The sequence below is a fragment of the Mandrillus leucophaeus genome, unplaced genomic scaffold, assembly GCF_000951045.1.
Source record: "Mandrillus leucophaeus isolate KB7577 unplaced genomic scaffold, Mleu.le_1.0 Scaffold128, whole genome shotgun sequence".
Taxonomy (NCBI): Eukaryota; Metazoa; Chordata; class Mammalia; order Primates; family Cercopithecidae; genus Mandrillus; species Mandrillus leucophaeus.
This window is the reverse complement of record NW_012101209.1, coordinates 6863486-6878639: the sequence shown is the minus strand read 5'-3', so window position 1 is coordinate 6878639 and position 15154 is coordinate 6863486. Positions and strand designations below refer to the sequence as shown.

The following is a 15154-nucleotide window of genomic DNA, read 5'->3' as shown; positions in this document are numbered from 1 at the left end:
TACAGAAATCTCAAGCAAATTTCTTATTTTCCTTCCAAAATATCCACATTCAGGAATATAGATGAACAACAAATAGGGCAGCATAGCAAATTGATCAGACTCAAGCCAAATTGAGGCCAACATAGTATGCCAAAGTAAGGCAAATCCACCCCCCTCCATCCCAATACTTAACACACTGCATACTATGTGATATAGAGTGCATTGAAGACCTGGAGTCACTGGTAGTTTAAGCCACAGGCCTTCCTCATGTAACCAGAGATAGAATGGGCTACTTGCATAAACAGAACTCCTTGTGCGTGTATTAAATCCATAAAATCTCTGGCAGTAGTAAAAGCTATTGGGGGGAAAAAACAGGTGAATGTGAAAATAAACCAGGGTAAGGTAAATTCTAGAAATAATGGCATTTGAAATGAAAACCTCACTAACAGTAAACAGATTGAGTTTTCTGAAGACAGCAATGACCTCACCTAGATGACTGTCAAGTCCGGGGAACATCAACACATTATGTGTACTATAATGTGTACATAAAATTTTATGTCCAATTTTTCAAAATGAAGTTTCTCAGATGCTACTTCTGCTGTTACAGTGTAGAGTATCACATAAATATCTTGGGCTAGAGAAACGCAGTTTATATATACCGTTGGATTTTTGTAATAAAGGTTTTTTTCCCCAAGACCTATTATTTTGCCAGAAATGCTTCTAGATAAAATTATTGCCCCATTCAATGACTCATGGTGTTCAATGATCATTTGTTTAGTCTGCTGACGAGCTGCTTTTTACAAGGGAGTATTTCAAATGTCTTAAGCTTTTGACAGTTATAATTTAAGGACACACGTAAAACATTTCAGTCCACAGTAGGAAATCCTACGGTACCAATTTACTTGTTTCAAAGTTGACTAAGTGCACTCGCACGAGTGCCTGCTTATCAAATAGCATTCTTCAAACCTCTAAAAGGAAAGGACAGCAGAGAGCAGAATTGGTAATCATGGTGAGTCTTTGGCACTGCTGAAGTGCAGTGGCCCCCAAAGATCCAGCCTCGAACTCAAATCCGTCTACCTCAGCCTCTCAAGCTGCTCAGGTTATGCACCATGTCTGGCCTGAAGTTTAAGCTATAAAAAACCTTAAATACAGCACACAGATCAAGTAACTGCAAATGGAATATATTTAAAGATAGTAATGTCTGTACTGAACTTTGTCAATTATTCCCCATACAATGCAGCATACTATTTACCAAGCTTCTATCTTGGATTAAATGAGAGTAACCTAGAGACAACTCAAGTGTATGAGACGTGCTTAGGTCATGTGCAAATACGTTTCATACAAGAGGACTACAGCATATTTTGGCAGTGTAGGTTCCTGAAACTGATGTCCCCTCTCCCATACCAAGGGACTTTTAATTGGTGCATTAAGCAGCCAGCTTTACAAGATCTAATTGGCTATGGGTTGGCTTCCTGACACAACCCCGTCTCCATCTTAACATGCTGGATTCAAGGCATATAAACGAACTGCTTTTCCGACAGTCCAGTTTTAAAGGTAGAAGGAATTCCACATTTGCTTTCCAGTGCAAACCAACTAGATTACAAAGTCAATGCCGAAAACCAAACCACCATTGCCTAGGGCCCTCCACTTTACCTACCTAGTTGAGTAATCTTGATTACAGTATCTAACGTCTTAATCAGAATGAGGAAGATAGGGATAAAGACAACCCAAGTGGGTAGGATATCTTTTCCAATTAAAACTCACTTGAGCATCTTCCGAAGTGTGATCAGATTTTAGGCCAATTGTATGCAAAAGAAAGGCAGGCTTCAGTTGAGCAGAGCTACAGAACCAGTATACAGGGTTTTTGTGGTAATACTAACTTCCCTAAATGCACTCAAGTGGCTAGATCCTTCTTTCCCCATCTCAGTTTTCGAACTATTTGTTCTCTGGTAAATCCATGCAACTCACTGGTTACCCCAATTCCCCTCCCAAAACAAGCCAGTGTTAGTGCATTACTAAATAGTACAAATGTCAAAATTATGTAGGGCCTGTCAACCATCTCAGTACATTAGTTCCAAACCTTAAAGATAGCAAATTTAAATAACATGCACTCCAGGCGACCTGAGATAGGTGTTTTCTACCTTTTGCACTTTTCAACCATCAGTGACAAACTGAGACTTGTTGCCTTACATTGTTAGCTCCCAATACCTAACATTTATTAGGTCAAGCAATTTGACATCTACCGAATTGGGCTACAAGGAAAACCTTACACAGGGAAATCCGGTTTTACACTCATGCATAAACTGAATAAGGGCACACCCTTGAGTGTGACAGCCAGCATCTAAGATAGTTCCCAATGATCCTTGCCTGCTTGGTAATTTACCAGTGAATAGAACCCTCCCACCACACTCTGTGATCATAAAGGATGTAAGATGGCATGACTACTTTGTAGTGTGTTCATTTTACAGCTTTTCTTGCTCACTCACCGAGGGAAGATGACAACCAGCATTAACTTTTCAGCCCTGTTAGTATGCCACTCTGGATATATAAAAAAAAATTATCCAATCCTAGTTTTCTGTGATTGCAACTGTGAGCTTTACCCAGAATCAGTTAAGTTGCTCCCAACTGCTGACCCATAGATGCTGAAGTTTGTTTCTCTAAACTGCTCTAAAAGTAAGTTGTTACACAGCAACAATATAAAGCCCTGGACAAAAGGCAGCCTTTCTTCATTTTAGGGCACCGTCTCAAAGCTGCACAAGAACTACCTTAAACTTCAATTTCTCCAAGAAAAACAGATTCAACACTAGACACACAGGAAATAAACCTATGTTGAATATCCAACATTACACCATGTTTCAGTAAACTCTTCTTCCATCAGTTCATTTCAGTCTATTGTGTAATTACCTAATTCTCCCCTATTTGTATGATATCCCCTTGACCTTGGCTGGATAGGAGTTGGTATTTTGAGGTTATGCATATCAACCTGATGTATTTCAAAGTTCAACGTCTTTGTACATCCAAACATTTTTAAAACTTCAAAATTTTCCTGAAGTTGGGATATTTGTACAAGTCTGTGATGAATTCAGCTATTTAAAACAGAAAAGTGCTTTCTATGTGTTACCCACTGTTAATGTGACTTACCTGTTAGATCTCAAATTATCAAAACCAAAACAAATCATAGAAACAAATCAATTAACTTGGCCCTTATTTTTTGGTTTTCTTAATTCAGATAAATGTCCAAATAAACACATAAAAAGAAAAAAACACTGATATTCATTTACTCTGTGTGAAACACAAACTAATTGACATGTGACAATCTAGTACATATTTTAAGCCTCAGTGCTTTTGCAAAGCCAGTTAATCTAGACCACTCTGGCCGGTTCACCTTTAAAATCCATGATTTTCAAAATGCCACCAGTATTGCTGAACATACAAGGTAAAGCCAGAAACTTTAGTAGGAGTACTCAAACGCTGAATATACAGTGCATAATGAACAGCATTTTATTGGGGACAGTCAATAATGTCCACAATGCTCTTCTCATTTATCTGTTAATATTAAAAGAAAATATGCATAGCCCCAAACTGCTTTAAAAAATTTAGGGGATGGTGATCTTTTAGACAACCGAATGTTTATAGAACAAGATTCACACATTTTATGTGTAAACATTACACCAAGTATTTGGATACAAAAAATATTTATTTTATAAACTTTATATTTAAAATAGAATTGTAATCTGTCTACTCACAAAACCTAATTTAAAACATGATACATTTATCTCTCTAGCCAATTTGATGTTAGTTTTACAAACAATACTCATTTTTTAATTGTTTTATATCAAGAACCTGAACTAAATGTTTGTTTTATCAGAAAACATTTCCCTTTTATTTTAAAGAGTGCTTTTTAAATGAAGGCACCAACAAGAACTACTTTCAGATGGTACAGAATTTCTTATTTCTTGAAGACTCTGTGGTTGACCACTTCTTCATTAGTTACCTGCAGCAAGACACCTTCCTGCCAAAGGAAAAAAAAAGTATCTGAAGAAGTTTATCATGTTTGTCCAAAAGAACCTAAACAACTTCAGTGGTGGTCTTAGGATCAAAGAAGACTCACTGGTGCATATAGCAGAGTAAGCCCTGAGTATCACATTCCTGTAAAGGCAATAAAGCCGGGCAATCAAACTGATGGTATCTAAGGAATGAATTTCAACAGCCAAACTACAACTTTCTCTTCAGGGTAAGACACTGAACTAAAATAACCACATTTAACCCACCTACTTGGTACTGGATACATACAGGCTTCATAATGTAGACAGACACTTCACTCAAGTATGAACTACTATCTGAAAATAGATTCAACCATTTTTGCCCTACCTTCAGTCTCTTCCTGATAAGCATGTACAGTTACAACCATAAATACAACAAATGTCTTTAATAAAAACCCCTAGTTCACTCAAAATGTTTGATCCAAGAAATGTGAATACACAAGGGTGTAACGATGGGAAATCTCATGATTGAACTTGCAGCCTAACTTTTACCTACCATTTTACTACCAACACCACTGAAGGAACCAAGAAAAGCTTTATTAATGATCACTTGGCTTGCCTCAGCTGTTGAAATGAAGCACTTTAGTCTTTGTGGCAGCAGAATATACTTGTCCATGGTTCATATCAATGCTAAAATTCCAGCAGGGAAAAAAATGATATGTTAAGCACCCAAATCTTCACACGGAGGGGGAGGGGGTAGGAAAAGAAGGAAAAAAAAGGGAAAAACAACCAAAATAATTTAAGTAAATGACAGATTGGAAAACAGGGTTTATAAAAATTATTCTCTTGAGTTTATAAATTGTTAAACTCAATTTATAGCTATGTTAAACTACGTAAGAACCACTATACTGAAAGACCATTTAAGAGTATTAGTTTATCTTTTAGGGAGGAAAATTAAGAAAGGAAAAGTAAATAAGATCTTACCTAAAGAAGTTTAACTGAAGCTTAGAACTATTTTGCTCTACACCCTCAGCTTTCGTTGGCATCCTTAAAAACTACTGTAGTTAAAGTTTTGTAGAAACAGCACAGTTTTTTAAGACTGGCTGAACTTAGTAGCCGTCAAGAGTTCTCTTGTACTAGACCTGTGTCCCTGAAGAGTACCTCGCTGGGGTTATTTCCTTTCCTTGCATTGAAGAAGCAGCATCTAAAAGATCTAAAAAGGTGTTTCTCCTTGCAGAGATATCCCTTAAGTTATCTACATAATTTAATCCTGATGAATTGCAGACAACACACTTATATCTGACCAGCATTTATCTTATACAAATATAACAACAGCTTTGCAACGGACCTTAATTATACTACCCACTCCTTAACTTATTTAAAATAAAAAGTCTATAATTACACAATTTCCTTTAGAATTATTTTATTAAATCATAAATGTACAACAGCTTCTTAACTCTACACACGCACTTAAATTTTTTAAAGGAAAAACGTTATGTCTTATTACACCATGATCCTGGCTAATAGCTTTTCAAAACTTTGAGAAAAATCTTAAAAAAGGTTTCACATGTCACCTGAAACTTACAAATTTAACATTATCAAAGAAGGAATGCTTCTACACTCTTACAAAGACCACTAGAAAGAAACAACAATTAAAAAGCTAAGAAACTGTCTCAAAGGCATTTTTTTTTACAATCCTTCCTCCACAGTAAGGTAATGTTATTAAATAATCCAATCCATTCACAAAATGGCTCTCTGCATCTGCTCTGGTGTCTTCTGCCATATCACTGCATATTTATGCATGACTGAGATAAGAGTTTCCTTAACATTGTTATTTCGATAACCTGAAGCTGTTCTGTTACCTCTGGGCTCTCATCCTCTCCTATTTATACAGTGAAGCCTGTTTCAACAGAAGTAAAGAGTAAAAAAAAAATAGGTTATGAAATTATCCATCTAACCAGATTTTAAGGAAAGATAACATGATCCTAAAAAGCTTTTACTCCTGCAGCTATGTCTCCCAAGATAATAATAATTGTAAAACTCAAAAGCTACTTACCCATGGCAAATAGGAAGAAGCTCAGTATCGGCTCCTCCCACCATAACCCCCACTTCCTCCACTGCCTCCTGGACCATAGTTTCCTATAATTGTTGGAACAGCAAGAGAAAACAAACTTACTTTGATTTCCCATGATCACTATAACACTACAGCTGATTCTATTTTCTATCCATCCAGTCTTTAATAAAAACAAGCAGATCCTAACCCTTTGCAGCCAGTTAGCAGAATTACTTGGGAGATAAATTACTCAGGTTCACAGACATTTTTATTTCGTGGCTGATGCTATGCTATTCTTTTAAATAAAGGGTCCTCTCATGCTCATTTGGACTAAGGGATTTTTTTAAAGTACACCAAGAACAAGACACAGAAAATGTTTACTCCTGCTAAAAACCTCAAGAATAAGCTAAGCAATGGTTTGAATCATGGTTTAATAATTTAACTTCAAAGACCCTCATTCCAATTTACACCACTTGCAATGTGGGTTACAATTTTACTTAGCTGTTTACCAGCCCCCACCAGAAATTAAACTACTGAACTTCCCCACCTCCAACACCCCTAATCCCAATTTGATGTTGTAACTGCTTGCTAAGTACTTCTGTGGAGATTTATGCAAAATTTCTTTATTTTCACTAAGACCGTATATCCCACAACCCAAACTACTTAGTATGTTATTTTCCCTTTAAGTCACAAAAGGCTAATCCTTTAATCACAAAAATCTGAAAAATCTCAATTGTTATAAATTACCTCCACCATATGGTCCCCCCATGTTCCTGCTACCACCAAAGTTTCCACTCTTCATTGGACCATAGTTAGAAGGTTGCTGGTTATAATTTCCAAAATCATTGTAATTTCCACTTCCATAATTTCCTATAAAAAAATTGGAATACTAGTATAATGGACCTCAGAACAATACATTAAACCAAAAGAACATTAAACCAAAGATACATGCTAAGGATTTAGGACAAAGCTCCCACAAAAACAAAAGCAAACACTTTATCTAGTGACAAACATTGAAATAAAAGATCAAGTGTTACAAAGCCATTAATTCCAAATTCCCACATAAAGGTTGCAGGTGAATTTATTACCTCCTCCATAGTTGTCATAACCACCTCCGTAGCCCCCACCCTGGTTGCCATATCCAGGTCCTCCACCACCATATCCTCCTCTTCCTCCTCCATAACCGGGGCTACCTCCAAAATTGCCACCTATTATAAAATAAGCCTTTAAGTAATCACTTAATATTTTCAATGCCATTTTGAACTGTCTCCTCACATCCATTTCCAAGTTTGCATGTGAAACAGTCAATGAAATTCCTCTAAAACAGCTTCAAGGACTGAATGCCTACCCTTGGTAAACATGTGGTGGCTAGAGTGCCTACCCAGCCAAATGGATAACACCATGTGTACCCAACTTAAATACCTGTAACGCTACAGCTTTCCCTCAAAACTAAAAATCTTAAGTTATCTTGAAATACTACATGTATATAGTGGGTAAGGTTGTGAAGCTAGACTAGCAGTGTGGGTTAGGGAGAAAGTAAAAGACCACTTCCCCCTACAGGCCCAAAAGAAAGTTTCTATTATGTCTCCCTACGAATTACATCTTTTAAAACAATGTTCTCGGTCAGGCACGGTGGCTCCCGCCTGTAAACTTTGGGAGGCTGAGGTGGGTGGATCACAAGGTCAAGAGATAAGACCATCTGGCTAATACGGTGAAACCCCATCTCCACTAAAAATACAAAAAATTAGCCGGGTGTAGTGGCAGGCGCCTGTAGTCCTAACTACTCGGGAGGCTGAGTCAGGAGAATGGAGTGAACCAGGGAGGCAAAGATTGCAGTGAGCTGTTATTGCGCCACTGCACTCCAGCCTGGGCGACAGAGAGAGACTCTCTGAAACAAAACAAAACAATGTTGTTGGCCAGGCCCAGCAGCTCACAATCTGTAATCCCAGCAGTACGGAAAGTTGAGGCGAGTGGATTGCTTGAGCCCAGGAATTCAAGACCAGTGAGGGCAACATAGCAAAACCCCTACACCTCTACAAAAAAACACAAAATTAGCTGGTTAAGTGGTGCACCCTGTAGCTCCAGCTACCCAGGAGGCTAAGGTGGGAGGATGGCTTGAGGCTAAGGGTGCAGTGAGCTAAGATCACACCACTGCACTCCAGTCTGAGCAACAAAGCCAGACCCCATCTCAAAGAAAAAAAAATAGGCGCAACACTCTACACAGTATGTTCTTTACTGTAAACAGAAGTAGGGACAAATGAAACACTTTCACATAATGCAAAACCTAAACAAAACAAAACAAAAAATCCGGGCACAGTGGCTCACGCCTGTAATCCCAGCACTTTTGGGAGGCCAAGGTGTGCGGATCACGAGGTCAGGAGTTTAAGACCAGCCTGACCAACATGGGGAAACCCTGTCTCTACTAAATACCAAAATTAGGTGGGCGTGGTGGTGCACACCGGTAATCCCAGCTACTCAGGAGGCTGAGGCAGGAGAATCACTTGGACCGGGAAGGCAGAGGTTGTAGTGAGCAGACACACGCCACTACACTCCAGCCTGGGCAACAGAGCAAGGCTGTCTCAAAAAAAACAAAAGCCACCTTATAAAAAGGAAAAAAAGAAAAAAAAAGGCTTCTGTTGTGGGCTGAGTCTCAAATTACTTGTAGTTAAATACAAGAACTCAGCTTTCTCTAAAATTTTAAATGGTAGAACTTAAGTCACACCTAATGAGTGGCAACACCAGAAATCAAGTCTATTACCAGCTCATAGTTTTAAATGTCCCTTCCTTATCACAAAATCTGTCTTGTGTACCAGCCTTTTCTGTACACCAATAAAACTGATATATTTATTATATCACATTTCAGGTTCAATGGTAGTTCACAACCTTATCTGTAGCCAGGAGCACAGTGAACATTTTGGAAAATTTCCTTAGGTTACTTTTTGAGTTATCCTGGGATGCTTACCATCTAGTTAAGGGTTTAGACATATTTTACATTTTTCTCCTACGTATTCTCCCCCCTTAGATTTTACTCAGTTAAATCCAGTCTTCTGCACTTTTCCAGAAAGCACAGTACAAAAACATATCTAGATCCAATTATTTTGCTTAAGATGGAATACTGTGATGATTATCTTTAAATTTTCATTTTAAATAGCACTGTATTCCTTAGGCTGTAACAACTAAGACGTCAAATTACTTATAAAAGAAATAACTGGACCACTATCACCTAAGCCCTTTATAAGGGGCAATATAAAATGTTTAAAAACTCAAAATATAAATGAACTAAATATACAATATGGTTAAGTATTAGTCACATAAACAAACCAAAATATAGAGGAAACTGACCTCCAGGCCCTCCTCCATACCCATTATAGCCATCCCCAAATCCACGTCCACTGCCATATCCATCTGTTAGGGGGCAAAAAAGATTACGTTTACTATAAGCTGTTCACCATTATTACTAATACTCATTTTTTCAGTTCTCTTAATACCTCAGCACAATAATTAAGAACCTCAGAAAAGCACACGCTAGTGCTACCAGTTTATTCACAAAACATGAAAGCATATAATTAAATCTCATTACCACCTAAATTTTGAACTAACTGAACAAGTCTCAATTTTAGAGATTCCATTTCATTTATACATAAGAATGACACTTCATGGGGCCAAAGCTTTTCTGATGACACTTCATTTTACATTATCAATCCAGATAATATAACTGTTATTAACACAACCCTATTAAACTTCTTGTCTGGCCAAGTCACAGGAACTTGCCAGGATACTATCTATTTGAAGTCTTAGGGAAAGGTTTTGATTTAGGTTGATTTCCTGATTCTACTAATGAAAACCTAATCATATTTAAAATAAAAGCACACTCATCCTTTAAACACATAGAATTTGAACTTACCAGATCCTCCTCTGAAGTTACTTCCTGGTCCTGGTCCGAAATTTCCACCGCCACCACGCGAATCCCCGAAGCCGAAGTTGCCTACAATAAATGCCCCAGTTAGAAGCAAGCCCTTATATGAATAAAAATAAAGAAGAAATAGAATTGAAATTACCTCCTCTTCCACTCCTAGAACTCTGAACTTCTTGCATTTCTTGTCTAGACAAAGCCTTTCTTACTTCTGCATTATGACCATTGATGGTATGGTATTTCTGCACTGCAATGAAAAATTCAAACTCCTTTTAAATTAAATCAACATTAAACAACTTTAAAAAAGTTTACCTTTCAATAAAATTAGATGTTAACATACACAAAATTGAATACATGGTAAGAACAGTACATTTGTGGTTAGACACTTACATACGATTTTATCCACAGGATCATGGTCATCAAAAGTAACAAAGCCAAAGCCTCTTTTCTTTCCAGACTGTCTATCAGTAATTATCTCAATGGTATCAATTTTTCCATATTCCTCAAAGTAATCTCTAAGGTGATGTTCCTCAGTATCTTCTTTAATTCCGCCAACAAACAGCTTCTTCACAGTTACATGAGCCCCTGGTTTTCCAGATTCCTAAAATATTGGTGGGGTAAAAGTCATCCCGACAGAAAAAAACACAAGCATGATTCAAAGTAGCCGACCTTTGTACCATACTTGGCTTGCATCCACCTTAAAACTACCAGGTCTACAACAACAGCTTTTAGGGACCTAGCTTTTGAAAAATAAGTTAGCGTCAGAAAACGGTCCAGAAACCCAACAGAGCTTTAATAAAATCTTGAGTTAAAACTAAATTCAGAAATACTTTCCGATGTTCAGCAAGGCAGCATTCTTTACGTTAATTGCACAAGACAGTCATGGTTTGCTTACCTCTCTTGCTACAGCACGTTTTGGCTCAACTACTCTCCCATCAATTGAATGAGGTCTTGCAGCCATGGCAGCATCAACCTCAGCCATGGATGAGAAAGTTACAAAACCAAATCCTCTTGATCTTTTGCTTGCAGGATCCCTCATTACCTTTCAAACCAAAGAGGAAACTTTAGCATTTAATCTCATTATAACTTATAAATAAACAGTCATTACAATAGAATTTTTTACTATGCTGATATAGTTACTTCCTTCAAGATTCACTTAAACAGCTACGATACTAACATACAGTAACAATTCAGTAACTTACGTACCACACAGTCTGTAAGCTTTCCCCATTGTTCGTAATAGTTCCTCAAACTTTCTTCTGTGGTTTCAAAGCTTAAGCCACCAATAAAGAGCTTACGGAACTGTTCCTTTTCTCTCTGCAAAGGAAAATACCATTTCAATTTTTATTTACATTTTCCTCTTTGTATGCAGGAAATTAAATTCTTAAATATGAGGTGACCTGCTGGCAGAGTACCTTTTTCCTCTCCAAAGGAACAGTTTCTAAAGTTTTCTGGGGGGGAAAAAAAAAACTTACATCAAATTTAAACCATATGTTAAACTGCATATTAGTTGTGTTACACCAAAAAAATTGCCTCAGCTGATCTACACAAGTTTCAAAGTCATTAATGCTTGATCTAAATTTACTCAACATTAAATTATCTTAAACAAATGTATTATTACTTAATTTAAAAAATTTCTAAGGAGAAATGAACAAATGTAGACCGTGGTTATCAAAAGATTACTAAATCTTTACCAAAAATTTCAACCCTATAACCTAAAAACGCAGATTTCTATTTATAAACATCAGAAAATAACTTTTGGTTCGATGGTTATGACTCAAAGTTTTTAATTCACGATTCAGTAACATTTTCCCTTAACTGCCCCCTCTGGTGGTGATTCTAAGTATATTAGCCAAAAAAAAACTTTTTAAAATACTGTTTCTCCCTATGACTCTGTGACAAAAATATTTAAAATCATGATATGCATTAGCAATAACCTTAAAAATTACTTAAAACCAGGACAAATTCATTTTTATGACCAGCAGCACTCAAAGTTTAAAAGTTTTAACAGGTTTTTGGTGGACATCGTCTATACAGGATATGACAATACAGAATATGAATTACTCAGCTTAACCTTATGTACAATAAAATACATTCACCTGGCATAATCTCTAAGCTAACTATTACTGAAAGCTGAAGCTTACTGAACTTGATTGGCCATGTGGCAAGCGACACGGCACGAAACAATTTTCTAACTCAATAAGAAAAACCTCAGAGTTGAAATCTTTAATACTTGCAAACAAGCAGTATGTCGTATTATACAGCCCTGTATTTTGGGCAGTTAAGAATGTTAAGTAAACCTGTCTTAAAAGGTAACTACGTTAAAAAAAAAAAAAAATTAAACGAGAGGAAGTGATATCCAGGACCAACTACTACGAATGCATAATGCACACTAAAAAGTCACACGTAATTTTGAATGAAGAATTATTTTTTGTTCCTAGCAAGAAGAATTGCTGCTCTCAGCCCAGTTCTACAGAGCTCTCTCCCTCCATTCACATGCTCCCAACTGCTAAAAAAATAGTGGTAAATGCCAGTTCGGATTTTTTCCTGTAATTGTTTTCAGGACTGGTAAAAATTAAAAAAAAAAAAAAAAAAATTAACCGAAATGATCAAACTACTTCCTATGAGACACAACGCAGTCTTGAAATGGTTACTTGCCAAAATAGGTATTTTCATTTTCTCAATTAGTTTTTTCTTAATTGTCGTCAGCACATAGGTGTCTCTAAAGTGAAATTACCAACAATGTACATTTATAACAAGTCTTACAGATCACTAACAAAAAGCAAAAACTCATTACTTACCTCACAATTTTTCCAAACTTACCCGATGTCCACTATCGATTTTAAACAATGTTATTTTATAAACGTGCTTAGGGTCAAAGAAAATAACCAGGTAGACCCCCTTCGCTTGAGACCTTATGCTTATCAATGTAATGTTCAACCAAGATTGCAAACATAAATGAGAAAAGTAACAAAGTTCAAATACAGAGCGGCCCAGGCCCAAAACAATTTTGCACAAAAATACACACGCATTACAGGAAAGAGCCTCTGAAACCATGTTTTAACCGAAGTACAACTAAGGATAAAATCGTTATTTCGCTTTCCTCGTAATTTCTAACTAGTCATCTATAATGGTCCATGGAACTGTCCCGTAAGGATTAAACTTCTCAGTAAAAGCATTACTTAAAATACGAGTCGGCTCTACAACTTAAGCGGAATCCTTAAGAACAGTAAAGGCTTCTGACGCGAAAATCCCTCCCCCGCCCAGAAAACCATCCTCGTCCCTGCCCCTCGTGGCCGATGGCTTCCAAAGTGTTTATTTTTGCTGCTGTTCATCTGCCGTTTTAGTGACTGCAGACCCAAATATATCCGTTACTCAAATAAATTTAAAAAACAGGAAAACTACAAAACGGTTTCTTTGTCCTATAGCTCGCATTAAACCCGGCCCGACGCCCTGGGTGGTGGTATCTTCTCTGAAACCGGGCCCGCAAACCCGGAGCACCCCCCCGCCCGCTCTTCGGTGTGGCTTCCGAACGCAATGGCGCCATTTCATCGAGGGGAAGGCTGAGCGCCTTTAATGAGGTGCGCAGGACTCTAAAGATCCAAGCTCACAAAACACTCCAAATCCACCTCGAAACGATATGAAAAGAGCCCGAGAAGAAAGAAAAATAGTTAACCACTTCTATGCCTTGACAGAGAAAGCACACTAAAAGAATAAGAGAGTTAAAAGAAAAACGCTGAGAGGAAGGCGAGCCATGAAAATGGCGGCCGCCAAATCCGGTTCCCGGGAGAGAGGGGGAGGGGAAGCTCCGCAGCCTCGCTCACGGGGACCCGCTGCCCGCCGAAACACTCGCCGCGGAGACGCCGTGGCCCCCGAAGCACCCTGCTTTTAAAAAGGGAATAAAAATTCCCGCCTCCGCGCCCCACTTTCACTCCAGCGGGGCAGCGTCCGCCATGTGAAAGCTCCCCATCCCCCACCCCCAGTGAAGGGAAATGGCGCCGGGAGGCTGAGGGTGGGGAAGCTTGTTTGTACGCTCAGGCCTCCGGTCAAGACCCCGTTCATAAACCTCAAGCCCCACTGCTACTGAAGCGGTCCGATTTCCTGCCGCTCTCCCACGGAGGCGGCTGGCCGACTTCCACAAGGGGGCCAGCGGCCTCGCCATGCCCTTTCCAATAACTCATTGATTTCAAACCCGTTACCTCCATCGCGGACTCAGTCGCTTCAGCCCGATTTCCCGCAGCCGAGCGAGATGAGAGAGATCTCCGCGGACGAACACGAACCGGACTCGTCCTGGCGCTGTAGTGAGAACTGCCGCTGCTCGAGAAACAACACCGCTAGGAGTACCTCCGCACGGGACCCGGCGCTGCTGCTACTGCCGCTAGAGCCGCTGCCGCCGCTTTTCTAGAACCTTCCCCCCCACTAACGCGTCTTCCTCTACGTCAGGCCGTTGCGTAAACGCCCTAACCGCCGCCAATGGCGGGAAGGCTCTACGCCCCTCCTTACGCCAAATGCGTACTCCTCCCCCTCCTGTGGCCAGCGACAGTGCCCGACGTTACTTCCGTAAATGCGCTCAGTGAATTGCGGAAGGCTCGAGTCCCGCGAGTTACTACCTCTCGGAATAGGGTCCCGCCCCTCGCCTTGGCGCAAGGCAGGTGAGAAACGGTCGCGCAGTTTGAAATTAACGCCGACGGGAGGAGCTTAATCCGGAGCCCGGAGATCCAGCCCTCTCAACCTGGAAGGTGGTCCCTGCAGCTACGCCTTTAATAACCCCCGCCAGAAAAATCGTAGTATAATATGAGCCTTCCCTTTTCGTTTTCCGTGTCCCAACTCGGCGGATTGACTCGGCCCCTTCCGGAAACACCCGAATCAACTTCTAGTCAAATTATCGTTCACGCCACACTGACCTAACCCTGACCCGCGTCTATGCAGCTGACCCCTGGGGTACAGGAGGGGTCTCTGCTGAAAGTGGTCCCAAAGGGGTACTAGTTTTTAAGCTCCCAACTCTCTCTCCCCAAGCGTTTGGAGGATTCCGCACCCTCGCACCGCAGGGGCGAGGAAGTGGGCGGAGTCCGGTTTTGGCGCCAGCGCTGAGGCTGCAAAGCAGAAAAGCCACCGCTGAGGAGACTCCGGTCACCGTCCTCGCCCCTCCTCCCCCCTCCCTCCCCTCGGGGACCACCAGGCGCCACGCTGCGAGCGGTAAGTGCCGCGGTCTTCGCAGCCGCCCTC

At 39.6% G+C, this 15154-nt stretch overlaps 2 protein-coding genes across 3 annotated transcripts in view; one reads left to right on the top strand and one right to left on the bottom strand.

Moving 5' to 3' along the window:
* Nucleotides 1–3657: 3657 nt before the first annotated feature.
* HNRNPA2B1 (heterogeneous nuclear ribonucleoprotein A2/B1) lies at nt 3658–14664 on the bottom strand. Of its 2 annotated transcripts, XM_011972282.1 has the most exons (12): nt 14128–14664; nt 11344–11379; nt 11135–11245; nt 10824–10970; nt 10319–10529; nt 10074–10175; nt 9920–10000; nt 9358–9420; nt 7104–7223; nt 6763–6885; nt 6019–6101; nt 3658–5862 (listed from the first exon to the last, which is right to left on the bottom strand). In XM_011972282.1, the coding sequence occupies exons 1-11, from the start codon at nt 14131–14133 to the stop codon at nt 6040–6042; spliced, it is 1062 nt and encodes a 353-aa protein (XP_011827672.1). In that variant the 5' UTR covers nt 14134–14664; the 3' UTR covers nt 3658–5862; nt 6019–6039. The 2 variants fall into 2 exon arrangements, with proteins under 2 accessions (XP_011827672.1, XP_011827673.1); XM_011972283.1 differs by lacking the exon at nt 11344–11379.
* An 86-nt stretch (nt 14665–14750) lies between these two features.
* Nucleotides 14751–15154, top strand: part of CBX3 (chromobox homolog 3) — a 12095-nt gene continuing 11691 nt past the window's right edge. The window contains exon 1 of the mRNA XM_011972281.1: nt 14751–15124. The gene's annotated coding sequence lies outside the window, so the exon portion shown is untranslated. The remainder of the gene's footprint in view (nt 15125–15154) is intronic.